At 38.6% G+C, this 14,323-nt stretch overlaps 1 protein-coding gene across 4 annotated transcripts in view; it reads right to left on the minus strand.

Moving 5' to 3' along the window:
- The window catches only part of POU2F1 (POU class 2 homeobox 1), a 45,963-nt gene that overhangs the window by 4,927 nt on the left and 26,713 nt on the right, over positions 1-14,323 (minus strand). For 2 of the 4 annotated variants that reach the window (XM_035895982.1, XM_035895983.1), the window contains 6 exons: positions 11,312-11,406; positions 8,804-8,977; positions 4,962-5,103; positions 2,658-2,803; positions 2,318-2,419; positions 1,610-1,789 (listed from right to left, as the gene is read on the minus strand). In XM_035895982.1, the coding sequence (XP_035751875.1) occupies positions 1,610-1,789; positions 2,318-2,419; positions 2,658-2,803; positions 4,962-5,103; positions 8,804-8,977; positions 11,312-11,406 (839 nt within the window). The remainder of the gene's footprint in view (positions 1-1,609; positions 1,790-2,317; positions 2,420-2,657; positions 2,804-4,961; positions 5,104-8,803; positions 8,978-11,311; positions 11,407-14,323) is intronic. The other 2 variants (XM_009640477.2, XM_035895980.1) reach the window with 1 other exon arrangement.

The raw sequence follows: 14,323 nt of genomic DNA on the forward strand, positions 1-14,323 counted from the left end.
GCTAGATGCATAGTACACTTCCCACAAATGCAGCCCAGACATCGTATCTGTCATCTGTCCACCAAACAGTTAAGGCCAAGGTCACAATCCATATTTCAGGGCAGTGAATAACCTAGAATGAATACAGCTAACCCTGTGGTTATAATGACTAACCTCAGCCAATGCAAAAGCAGGCTGCCATTGAAAGGAGCATTCCCCTCCAATCCTTGCTTCAGAGCCCTATTACTTGTGCAGCCAGGCTACAAGTCAGATTGGTTAGCTAGCCCTACTGAAAACTAGCAAACTAAGCCATATCATGCTACAGACACATAATCTCCAGAGCTGACACAAAGAATGACCAAAGCACACAGTCAGTGAAGGCTAGGGGCAGCAGGGCTGGAACAGCCATTTGGGTGGTAGCATGGTCTTAAAAGAAGCTTACAATGAGTGAAAATGCTAAGTGAAACATCACCGAAAAAATGGAGACTGTGGTTAACAGCTCAATTTCTTACATACAGTGGCAGTTTATAATAAAAGAGAAATTATATAGGAAAACTTTATTAAGTTGCAGTCTGAGTAAACTTGCATGGTTACTAAAATACTCTTCTTATCATAAATCTCACTATGTTCTGCTTTGGTAGCAAGGCATGCAACCTTGCTTTCCAACTGGGGGGGGAGAGGGGGGAAAGACAAAAAAGAAGACTATGTACACTTAACACATCCCTTCCCCTGAAACAAAAAGGTTGCATGCACACATCCTGAGACAAGGATGAGGGGAAAGAATGACATGTCACCAAAATTAATGATTTAATGAAGTACTGGAAGATATTAGCTACTACAGTGATGAGGGTGGAATAAATACTACAAAAGGACAGCTACAGGCTACAAAAATTCCACCACATTCCTATTAGCATAGCTACTATGAAATCTAATAGCTACTGTTTCTATTTATGAAAACAGACCTCCATGGACATTGGTAGCAAAGGAGCTGAAGGAACCTTGATGCATGTGTTTTGTTACTCTTATTTTCATGAAGTTTGTGTTTACCTGAGGCAAATACAAGTGTGGGAAATTAATCACATGATTATTACCTAAATTGTTCCTTTGTTCCATGTCTTTTTTTACATAAATCACTCCTGGCTAAAAGTGACCACAACAGTATCATTGGATTTGTGTGACTTAAGTCTCCAAATGATACGTTTTACTGCTGCTCATTTACTTATCAGAGCAGCCAAAATAAGAAGGGAGGGGTAGAGCTGTTAAGCATTTTTTTTTATTACTATTATTTTACAAAAGAAGTTTGGGCAAGAGAGAAAGTCCAGATATAAACTGGAGTTACCATCTGGAATATTTTCAAAGCAATAACCCCAACTGCAAATTTGCTAGTCAGAATACCTACTCACAAGCTGACTAAATAAAACACCCAAACTGAATGCCCAACCAGTGCCTGATTTGTAAGTATTCTCTCTCTTACATAGTATGCAAGTAGGATATTTAAAATGCCAGTAAAATATAAAATTGTGAGAACAAGTCTGCTGTACAAAGAAGGTGTAGCATGTGCAACTTCCACACTGAGCACAGTAGAACTATCTCTTCCAGTGATCTTTGTCAACAGTTTCTTGGTTCTTACCAGTGAGGTTGGGCAAGGGAAAATTGCTTTGATGGGCGAGCTGCTGGTTCCACCACTGCTGGGTGGGTTGATCCTTTTCTCCTTCTGGCGCCGGTTACAGAACCAAACGCGGATCACCTCCTTCTCCATGTTTAGCTGGTCAGCTATCATGGTGATCTCATCCGAGGTAGGCTTTTGGTTCTGAGAAAAGAAAACGGTACTTGAAAAGCTGCGAAATTACCCTCTGAAGTTTTATATTACAGCTGCTTCTTCACTAGGCAGAAATCTGGATGAACCATTTATATCCAGAATCTGGTCAGTGGTACAGTAAAGATAGACCATAATAGATACTTCTGCCCTACATTTTCCTAGCTACAGGGACATTTCTACCAATAGTAAGCTGTGATCCTCAGAGATGGGTGATGAAGACTAAGCTCCCATGGGTTTTTTTGAGAGAAGGGACCTGACTCGTGAGTTAATCCTTCAAGGAATTCTAGACCTTGATAAGGAAATCTTTCAGCATCTCTTGAAAAGGAATAGGAGACATTAACTATAGCAATAACCAAATGAACCCCAAGTTGTCTAGACCTATAATGACAGACAGATTGAATGGGCTACTTACAGAGGCTATCTGCCCATACAGTTGCACAAACTGCCTAACAAGAGTAACATAAGGCTAGCTAAAAATCTCACATTATGTATATTTAGACTCTCACCCCGTTTATTCACCTTCAGAAAGGGTAATCTTTTTTTCTTCTTTATGATGTGCAGAATATCAAGCTTAGATCTATGGCTCAGTATCTTGGAATGCGAAATCACAAGGGCAGTGAACTGCAAGAACCAATGAGTTTTTTTGAGGGGTTTTGTGTTGGGTTTGTTTTGTTTTGTTTTGTTTTTAAGGTGAAGTAGACGTTGATGTGTGCTTCTTGGCACAGCCTTTGTATTCACCTTGTTTGGTACAAATGCTTTCTTAAATAGCACAGAAACGGGTTCACTCTAACAGATAATGATTGTTAAGCAACGTTTCTTCATTCCTTTATAGGCTGAGTAGACCACCAGGACCACTGACCTCCAGGAAACTCTTCTCTAAGGCCACACGTATGTTGGTCTCTATGCTGGTGCGTTTCTTCCTCCTACGGTTCAAGCCTTCGCCCCCCAGCCCTGGAGAATTCAGGGCACTTGGGCTGGAGAGAGTTGAATCAGATGAGAGGTTTTCTGAAAAAGAGAAAGCAACACAAATCAGGAGATTTTATCTGAATGCAGTGCAGTCTAATGCAAGTGTTCTTCAACCGTTCAAGGTATGTTAAAACCCACTCTGTACCTATTACAGATATATAGATATTTCTGAAGAACACATGCATTAATCGTTGTCCTTGTAAATTGCATCATATACTTGAAGCTTAAAAGCTACAAGTAAGCCTAGAGGGCACTCTCTGCTCCTGTATGCTACCACAGTATCCCTTTCATAATACCTATACAAAGTTTCTGTCTCCCTTATCTCATTTCACCCCACACTCATTCACTGCAAGTCACAGTTTAAAGAAAAAAAGCAGTAACTGATATCCATGAGCCACAGCTGTAAGTCACAGGCAATTATGAAAAAATCCAAGCAGCCTGGCATTTCTTTTACCCACTCTGCAATACACAAGAGGAAGATCATAGCCAGCTTCACAATGTTCAACCTCTTCTCTCTGGAGATCTTAGCAGATACTCAGTACTATGCAGTTCTACCAAACAGCCTACACAGCTAGCAGCTCCCCCTCCTTAGCTTCACTAGGTCTCTAGCTGTCAACCCCTAATCTTGGTATTTTTGGCTCCACAGAAGACTGAAGAGAGAACACACTTGACCCCACTTCACAGCAGAAAGTGCAAAATAACCAACAGGAAGGTTCCAGCAGGGAATTTAAACAAAATGATTAATTGTGATTGGAGATCCCTCACTGCACTGGGGTTTGTGGGGTTCACAATGCCCAAGACCATTCTAATTGGCTCAAATGGGCAAGTACATTCAGTTCATTATTTTCTATACTTTTTCTTCCCAGAAATGGCAGCCATCCATGTGCTGAAACCCATCTCCATCCTGAAAACCCCACAGAACAAGCTGAGTTCTGTAACAATAAATTCTCCAACACTCCAATGTAACATAATGGAAGAGATCGTCGGTATGCTTCTCTGCCTGCTTTCACCTACAAGTAGCCTTTAAAGTCATCTGAATCTTTCTTCCAAATAATTTTATGAAACTGAATCAGAGCCAAATACAATGGTTCCCAGCTTCCAGGCTACGAAGGACCCTGACACTGTTTGCAAGCCTTAACTTTACAGATCCAAGTTTTTCATCAGGCTAGCAGGAAAAGCACACTATGCCATTCCTTGCAGCACTGGACTCATCCAGTGTTGCTGGAAGGTTTGGAGACCACTGGCCTGTGGACTGGAGCACCCAGTGTGAAGATCTTTCTGTTTTCTATCACAGATCGAGATTACCTAAAGATAACCCCTGTCAGCACAACAGAATGACACTTCCTTGTTTCAATGCAGGATAGATTTTCAACACTGCATCCAATTACTTTTAAAATTTTAGAGAATACTGTAGGCGTCAGCATAAAGCTCTCTCCATTTTGGTAAAAATAGGAAGGCACACACCATCCCTGCCATCTGTTTAGCAGACCCATCAGTTTTATACTATGTACAGTTGTATACTTGGAAGAAAAAAAAATGGCTGACAGCACTCTTAAACGCTTTCTATCCTAACACCTAGCAATACCATCCAAGCTCCTTTTGCTGGTGGAAAAAAAAAAAAACAAACCCAAAACCAAAAAAGGAACACTACCACCACTGGCATCACAAATAACTTATCTCCCAGGAAAAAATAATTCTAGAAGGAAACAGCAAAACCTAACCCACAAAAAACTCTTCCTATGGGAAGAGAGTGTTTACATGGCCCTTGGAGAGAGATGAAAAGAACGCACATAGGGATGTGGGAGGAGATGAATGCAATAAGCTCTGCCTACTGAAACAACAAACCATGCAACCCTCTCTCTACTACATATCTGAAAAAGAAAGCTAGAAGAGGATTAGAAGTTATATGCATTAACATACATGAAGGAGGAAAACCATGACACATATTATACCTCACCCCATGCAATTATTCAGCTGGCTGCAGAACACAATTCTGAAAGTTCATATTGGAATGATTTCGAATGCGTATGGGCACATGAAAAGGGAAGTATGGACACTTATTCCTACACTCTTATTTGTCCCATGGACAGTAACAAAAATTGGTGGCTTCATAAAACCATAAGGGCACAAACGAAGCAGTTTTTCAGAATCCTACTGATTTTGGTAGGCTGGTGAAGATATACACAGACTCATTCACCTGCATCATTGAGCCACTTTTCCAGAAGTGGCTTTAACTTGCACATGTTCTTAAAGCTGAGGTTCAAGGCTTCAAAGCGAGAGATGGTAGTTTGGCTGAAGTCATTTCCATAGAGTTTGCCCATAGCGAGCCCAACATCACCCTGGACAAAGAAAGAGAAAAAAGGGATTCACTAACATAGGCACTTCCAAAGCAAGGAATCCTGTCACATTCTTGTGTTCGCTTAGTGACTCCACTGCTGCGTGGGATTTCAGTTTCACAGAAACTTGCTTGGCACTACCAAGATTCATGCTAAAGCAAATAATCATAAAGAAATGTCAAACCTCAGTCAGTTTAACCGTTTAACTCTTTCCAGGAACTCCCTGATACTTTGCTGTCTTTGCATTATCATTGAGCAGAACATTCCATTGAATATTAACTTGTAATTTTTTTCTTAGTTCTTTAAAATAAGTAAAGGCCAAGCTCTCTTTAGGAGTAGATTTAAGTATCTGCATATTTCACACCGAAGAAGAAAAGTTTAAATAAGCAGAAATGCAGTGAATTCATGTTCTCAAATTAGTAGAAAAACACTCTTGAAAAGATGTCTACAAACATATATTACATTTAAATAGATACAAAAATATTCTTATCTCAACTTTTAGTATCAGAATTCTGAGGTTCAAACCAAACTTTTCCTCACAGATACACATTTCAAAGCGGACAAGAAGTTGAACCATTTCAAATAATGATTAACTGCAGTCTTCACTACCATTTACCCGTCTGCCAAAAAGCTATCCAGAAGATTTACAGACAGATGATCATCTCTCTACATCTGTTACTGCTTTTCAAAACTCAGTTTTAGCTAGCTATCAGACATTCTGCTTATCCTAATCTCTCTGTATATACATCTCTATGTAGTTTACACTTGGAAAGTCTTGTTAAAAAAAAATAAATTAAATCAACCATTCTTGACTGCGCCCATTAAAAACACCATAACATTTTCTTGTTTTGTTTTAAGCTGGACAGTCCTGCCCTTTGAAAAAATGTAATTATTTTTAAGCATGCTATTTGGTCTAAAATAGTTTAATTTAGATTTTTATTTTTTAACACAAAAAAAGAATGAGAAGTCTAGAAGAACAGACTGAAAAGCTTGAGCATAGTTAGTGGAGTTTAATTGCAAGTGGGTTAGTTGGACTGTGCGTAAAGCTTGCTTGCTTTCCTTTTAGGTCAGATCCACAACCACAGCTTGACACAAGTATACTAACAGCATGCAAAGTGGCCACATCTAAGCGAGGAAGAAAACAACCTTTGGTAAGCTTAGTAAATTGTGCAGGTTGCGTAAAGAAAACAATTTCCTTCCCAGAAGAGGACCAGAACAATTGGTTTGTATGCCCTTCAATCAGAGGAAACATGTGGGAACTCACATTTATACCTCTACCCATATGCCAGGATTCCATGCATTTTAAAACTCATAAATCATTCCAAGAGAAGTAACATGGATGCTCTAGTGGGTTTATGAAGAAGAAAACCTGTCTACGTAAACCATTTTAGAGATAAGTTGATTTATGTCTTGGCAGGAAAGAGTTATGAAATTTGCTCCAGTCCCTCGGCTAAATTTAATTCTGGTATTTATGTTGTTCTTACTAACATTTGCCATCTGATTTAAAATGAATAGTTAACCATTTCTTTGTCAATAGTTTTCAAGGCCAAAAGGTGGCAGCATTTCAGCTATAGGCAAAGGAATTTACTTACTGGGATGAGAATTTTCTATATTGGGATGGGCCACTGAAAGAATGGATGGAACAGAGGATAAATGTACTGTACACATCTGATCTGCTTTGTAGGTTGAATGAAGCTGCAGTACTGAACTGAAACTGATTATAAAGTACATCATTGTTGTGAGCACCGGTCTGTTAAGAAGCTCAGATGGACTAGCAGAGATAGTACCTTTTACAGAATAAAAATAACATTGTCTAAAATGTTCACTCACATGGCTTGAATCTGTACCTACCAATTAGTCACATACCTGCCGTAATGCTAAGATGCAGTATACTCATTGTGTCTCTATGTCAAACATGGAGATATTTTTAAGGAAAACAAGGAAACAAAAGGATTTAAATCCATCACCCGCTTTTCAGGGTGGGAGAAGAGACAGAACTGCTAAAGTTCAAAACCTGTTATATTGCTCACAAGACAGAATGCAGTAAGTGATTAGTTTGCAATGCAAACTAAATCTTTCAATTATTTTTGAAAGGCAGGGTGGCGTGAGCCTGAGAAAGCTTACAGTACCACTGGAAATAAATTTCTTTTATCCTCTGAAAGGCAGTCTATTTATCCAACTATAGGAAACTGAAGTAATGGGGGTCTCTAATTATCATCCAATTATGCAATTAGGTAGAAGTTATTAGAACTAATTATACACATATAAACTCAGCGTAGGATAGGAACGATCAAATGCAATTTTATCACTTTCTCAAGATTCCCTTTTTTTAAGCTGAAAAGCAAATGCTGAAACGTAAGCCTGAGCAGTTGTGTTCATTTTTCCTCACCATGAAAATTCACAACAGCATCAATAAAGAAGGGTTAACTCGCAACTTAAAAAGTCTAGTTGAGCCTTTATAATCATCTCACAGCAGGGCAGATTAAACATAATAACTAAAGATCTACATGAACCTCCTTAGTCAGGCTATAGGGAAGCTAATGTATTTTATTCTGTTCTGTTCTGCTCTATTCTAGCTTTTGTGTGTGTCCATCACTTGTATTTCTGTGCCTCCCTCTAGTGGAAAAAAAGGAGGGAAAGAAAAAAAGAACATTCTGTTCTTGAGTTATAATTAAGATGCTGCCAGGAACTTTCATTATGAACCCTGATTTTCAAACATTTAGAACTTTGCCAGAAAAATAAATCTGACTTCAGCACATACTTTCAGCTAGAGTGGATTTACTTATTCCGGCGCGGGGGAAACAAATCACATATGTTGGATTGACTGCTCTGAGCTCAGACTTTTAAATACCTACTTTAATTTTTGCATGCTATTTCTTCTAGCAAAACCACGCCTATGCTTACCACAGACTCCTGCCAAAAGTAATTGTTTACCTGGACAGATAATTTAATTGTGTGGGGAAAAAATTCATTTTGATATTAACAAGAAAGGACTCTTGGATCCAAGTAGCACTTCCCTTCAACAGAATAACAGAACATATAAATGCACTTTGTACTTTCAATTGTACTCCTCATTCAACCATTTTCACTATGTTCAAGATTACTTTTCTTCTGCTCTATGGGTATTTCTGAGCTTTTAAGCAAACCAAAAACAAACCACAACTCCAGTTCACCTCTGTAAGGAGAGAACTTCAAAGTGACAGTCCTTTCAGGTTTTGTTTAGGAACCTTAGCAAAAGCATTAAATACAGAAATCATTGATGTTTAATAGGAAAATACACTTGAGAGATAAAACCCCTTTGACATCCAAAGCAACTCCACAGTTGTGACATACTTTTTAAACACACAGAGCAGTTAATTGTGCTGTATGATTTTTGGAACTTTGTACTTCTGAAGGCAGCTTTAAAGTGCTTTGTCCCATTCATTTTACATCCTATAGAATGAATAGTGCACACGCAATGACATGTGGAGCTGGTAAATGCACGTACCTGCTGGGAAAATGGGTATGCTTTAAAACCAACAGGGAAGTAAGATGGATGTACAGCTTTTTCTGTTATTTCTTAGAAATCCCCTACATAAAGGCCAGAGCATAACCCTATTTAAGAAGGTTCTCCTAGGAAAAGGTGGAATTGTAGTCTCCCTCCAGACTTGAAAGATGAGACCTCAGATTCCATACTGGCAGGCACTAAGGTACGCAGTCTCACCTGAGTGAATCCAAGTTTGATCCGTCTTTGTTTGAAAGTCTTGGCAAACTGCTCAAGCTCCTCAAGGTCACTGGGCTCCTCCAAGCTGGGAGTGTCAATTCGCTTTGGTGTTGACTGGCTCTGTGGAAGTGGCTGAATGGGGGTCGCTGCTATTGTGCGTGTTGGGGTTGCTGGCTATTAAGATAGAGAGCAAGGAAAAGATGAAAATCAGACTTAAAAGAATAATCAGCAAAAAAAAAAAATTCAGAAAAAGTATGTGATGTCTCTGTGAAATGAATTTGATCAATGAATTTGACATTTTCAGCAATCTGAAAGTTTCTCCAATTTATTTACATTCCTCTCAAGAATGAGCAGTCACTATTCAGAAAACTCCATTAGTATGACAGCCTTTTAAAGGCTCTGTCAGAACCAATTAAAGAAAAGTAAGAGATGTTCAATGCAGCAGATAACCAACAACTTTTGCTTGCCACAGAAGCTGCTCAAAGAAAGGCTGAACACCCTTACTTGATATAGTTCTATCATTTATAGACAGCTTGGCATTCATCCCCTTTTAATCATTTTTTAAATTGAATTTACTGCTTGTGTGAGGTGGCAGATTGTCATCAGCCCAAAAGATTCAAGTCTCCCATTTTATCTTGGAACAGTAAGCACATACAGGGGCAGCAAACATGGCAAGTTTCCTCTAATGCCATTGCTTGTGACTGACTCAGCTCTTCCAGTAAGAAAAAAAATAGATCCCCCTCTAGCCCCTCTGTTGATACTTGCAACAGAAAGAATGAATGTACTGGTGATATGAGAAACTAAGCAAAGGCAATCTGCAGAAATAACTCTTTTTAGGTCACACTTATTCTTCCATATATGAGGTTAATTTTCCAGGAAGTCCACATCAGGTTCACTATTCCTGAACACTGGCATACTAGAACATTTTGCTATGCAGCAATAATAAGAATCTGGCAAAACCTGAGCATCATGGCAAATATTCACAGGTGATCAAAATATATTAAGATCTGGTATTGTGCAGTTCAGGCTTTATGTACAACAGGAACACTGGAAACATGGTTTGAGTGCATAACTCTACCTTCTTACATGCCACAGATGAACTGAGATGCAGAGACAAAACGTTTACTCTAATTAAATTCTATTCAGTTCTCCTGAAGCTCTGAAGCAAAAGTGACTTCATGCTTTTATGTCCTATGCCCAGTTCTGAAACTACGCACTCCTTCAGGACAAATAAGAACAGCCTCAAGTCTATGCAATACTACAGTACTATGCAAAGTCTTTGCAAAGGTCCAGAAACAGCTGTTCTAAAAGAAATGGCATACATATAGCTGAGTCTTTACATAGCTCCTTATGTTGTTTTTCTTCTGGGTTAGCGCAGTATTTTGCAGTGCACAGCAGATGGTAGAGGGAGGTCAGGATCTATAATTCCATTACTTGAGAAATAATGTGATCATATATGATCTTTCTAGGATTGCGGATATATGTGTCACACTATAAAGGTTTTAAATATTTTTTAGCTTACATTAAACATAGTGGGTAATTACTACAATATGTCTTCACTGACTTCACCTCCTTTACATAACTTATTTTCCTCTTTGTAGCTTTGATACTTTTTTTAATCCAAGTATAACCTTTAGTAGGGAGTCATGCTGCTAACTGAAGTATGAACTACAGAGGTGAGACAAATTCCATTTTCCACATGGTGCATGAAAAATACTATAGGTGGTATAATAGAAAATTTCGTTTTCTAAGACTCTGATAGACTCAGGCATCTTATTACAGCCTAAAAGATTCTTATATGTAGCCAAGTTGGCAGGAAGATACCATATGATGTTACATGGTATTTGAGAAACAGCATGCAGTCAGGTAACTAAAATGCACGGTAAAACCCAGAGTGAAGCAAAATTAAATTTGCAGGCACGTGCAACCTTAAAATTGCTTTTCTTACAGTCTGAAAGCTTCATCATAGAGCTTTAATATTTTAATATATATCTAACAGAATATTTTAATGCATTTCTAACAACCTCTTTACTTTCACAGACGGTAACAAAGACTGGCAATGACTTAGCAATAACAGCAAAACAACTAGGCTACAATAAAGATAGATTACCACTGCAATCTTCAGAAAAAAAAGATACTTGTCTAATCCTCTTTTTGAGCTTTTTAGGTAGCCCACACCTTGCTCCTCTGAACTTCACAAATTTGTAGATTGTCCAAGAAAGCCTTACAAGAAATCAAATGGTGCTATTAACTCAAGACATCAATCATGAAAATTTTCAGCTAAAAATAAAAACATAGAATGTTAAATGCATGAAGAGAGGCACATTATGGCGGAAACTACAAAACTGATGTTAATGATACTTCAGCTCTACACTGAATCTATCTAGAAAGACAAACTCACTATTATAGCTGCAGTATCTGCTCCAGTAACTAATACAAAGGGTCCATTCACTTGCAATAGTTTAAACCCCCTCAAAGCAACTCATGAACTGTAGAAATAAGCCTGACCTGCGAGGCAAGGGTGATGCTTGGCTGAGACTGCAGGAGGTTGGCTTGGCTTTGCTGAGGTAGTTGCGTTAAGAGATTCTGCGCTTGCAGGAGACCTGGAGAGAGAAAAGGGTGGGTTTGCTTCGTCATTTAAAAGGACTAAAACATGAAATGAGGTGAAACAAGGCCCTTGCTAAATAATGAAAGTTACAAAAAAATTGAGATGTAAGCCTTAACTTCATCCCTTCAGATACCTTCAGACTTTGGACTTTTCAGTCCAAAATCCCCTTGCATTTTACTGAAGTATATGTGGTGACAGAAAGGTGTAAGAGAGAAGTCTGTACTAGTCTCCTCTGCAGAAAGAGTTTGTAATGGTCTAGGTTATCCCAGTTTTGTGTTCAGGAATCACTTATTGCCCCTCTCAGGTTGCAGATTTTGGGTAAACCTCTTCCTGTAAACAACAGCCAACCAAGAATTAGGAAGCAATATAAAAATAAACTGAACACTAATCAGATCAAATCCAACAACTGAATACTAATCAAACCCACAAATATGGCTCCTTGATCACCCCATGCCAGCTGTCTAATGAGAAGGCAACTTCCTCTGGCAAACTTAAGCAGACCACACCAGAAAACAAAACAAGCCTGGATAACCTCCTCCTGGCTGAAATACAGACAGAATCTTTCGGAAAAGTAATCAGAACTTAAAGCTTAGGTAAGATACTGAACACTGCTTAAATGCAGAAATAGAATAAATGTTACACTGAATATAAGAAACTCCCTGCTATTATGAAAAGGTGACAATATTAAAGAACAGTTGAGACTGATGCAACCAATATACACAATATGTTGTCATTCTAAAAATAAATTCTCTTACAGTCCACTATTTGTATGGTTTATTAAATCTCTCAGGAAATTGAGATATATGCTTGCATCTATATATTTTAACTAGAAGCTATCTGATTTTTTTTTGCATTACTAATACTAAAATTTATATATTTTTAAGGGGTAAGAATCTTAATAAAAATATACCTACATTTAGTAAACTCCCTCAATTTTATTGTGAAAAATTTTACTGTTATTCTTTAGGTAACTCCTGGCTACAACTATCCATTTCCCCTATAAAAATTAAGAACCTTACTAATTAAACCTACAGTTAATAGGTATCTTCAATATAACAAGTTCCTAAAACCAGGGGGAAGAACAATGGTATGACAACAACAGATGGACGCTATGGCCACTCAGAGGAAAGAACACCAAATAAGTACCACTTAAATTCTGTAATTCGAGTTCGACATGGTCTGTTCTGGCTCATCAGCTGGCTGATCAATCAGAGCACACCATCATGACCAGATACCTTTTAGCAGAATACAGGCAGAAGACACAGGGATTCAGGACTTGATAAATACTGAGTGAGAAACTGGATGTTTTATGCGAGGTTAAGGCCGTAGGAGACATGAAAAGAGGGACTACCGTGGGTAGGAAGAAGAAAACGTATCCTCAGTGAGGGACATACAACTACAGAAGAATTGTCTTCTGACAGTGATATTACTGGCGCTTTTTTTTTTTACAAAGTGTTGAATATGTATTCTAAATAGACCATGTTGCTATCAAAATGCTCGAGACCTACAGAATAAAGCCAGCTGCTTATGCAACATAATAGCACAGCATAGACAACTATGTAAATTTGCTTCGCACCGCATAATCAACATGTTCCAGCTGTGTTTTTGAAAAGCCACAGCAAGAGAACGGATCAGCTTAACGAACTTCCAAGACAGCTACCTACTACAGTTACACAGTGCTTTTTACAACGCAAGTATTTGTTCACTTGAAAGATTGTTTCAGCTGCCCAAATCTGAATATTAAATAGTGAACAGACACCTCTAAGTGAAGAGGTTTTGACTTTCATTTAGTGACAGTGAATTTTAACTGACAACTTGAAATAGAAAGGGGCAAGCCGTCATACCGACACTATAGTGCGGCTGACCAACAATGAAACAAAAACCAGGCAGCTGACAGTGACATTTGACTTCTAGTCCACTGGTAACACCATTGATCACAAGTTACTGACTCATCTTATGACTGTAATCAGAGTAATTAGGACTGTCCTTTTGTGATTTTTTTGTCCTCAATAAATCCCAGAGGACATTTTTCTTGCAATAACACTCTTACTGAAGAACACAAGATGACTACACTCTTCCTCATTTTATTCTCACTCATATGTTCTGAAGTAATTATCACTGAAGGGCAGTATAAAATATTCGGAACATGTTTAATCTACTCAGTTTTTACATCACTTTATCCTATTTAAGAGATACTGATACAAGGTGTCTCAGGCTGAAGAAAGAACAGGTTAGTTCAACCTACAGCTGACTGAAGTAATGATCAGGGGATGGGGAAAGCAGCTCAATTGTTTTGGCAAAGTATGCCTCTCTTCCACTGACTTACAGTCTTTTCAGACAGTTGCCATGCACACACTTTGGACTTGTTAGCTTTCATGGGTAGGCAGCTGCAGTCTTGCTCTTTTCAGACGTGACTTGTACTAGTCTACGCTTCACCTTCAACTTTCTTCTGAGAAGAAACTACTGGTGCCCACTTTGGTCCAAGATAACTTCAGTGACTTAACTTACAGGACACATAGCACAGCCTTTTAAATACAGTGTAAGTCCAAAACTACACCTTTTAGGCAACTGCTGAGATATTGGTGTTTCAAACTGTGCTGTTTTCTTAGGGACTCATACTGGCATCAATAATGTTTAATATGTTTATCACCAATAAGGCTGATGGAACAGAATATATTCTCAGCAAGTTTGTGGACACTAAGCCACAAGTCAGGGTCTAGACAGGCTGGACAAATGGAACCTCAGGAAGATCAATGCAGGAAAATGCAATGTCCTGCATGGGGGCTGGAATAACCCTGTGCAGCAATACAGGGTGGGCACTGGCTGGCTAGAAAGCAGTTTTGCAGAAAAAAAGACCTGTGGGTCCTAGAGGACAAGATGATGAACATAAGCCAGCACTGTGCCTTTACAAT

The sequence above is a fragment of the Egretta garzetta genome, unplaced genomic scaffold (assembly GCF_000687185.1).
Source record: "Egretta garzetta isolate BGI_Z169 unplaced genomic scaffold, ASM68718v1 scaffold516, whole genome shotgun sequence".
NCBI lineage: Eukaryota > Metazoa > Chordata > Aves > Pelecaniformes > Ardeidae > Egretta > Egretta garzetta.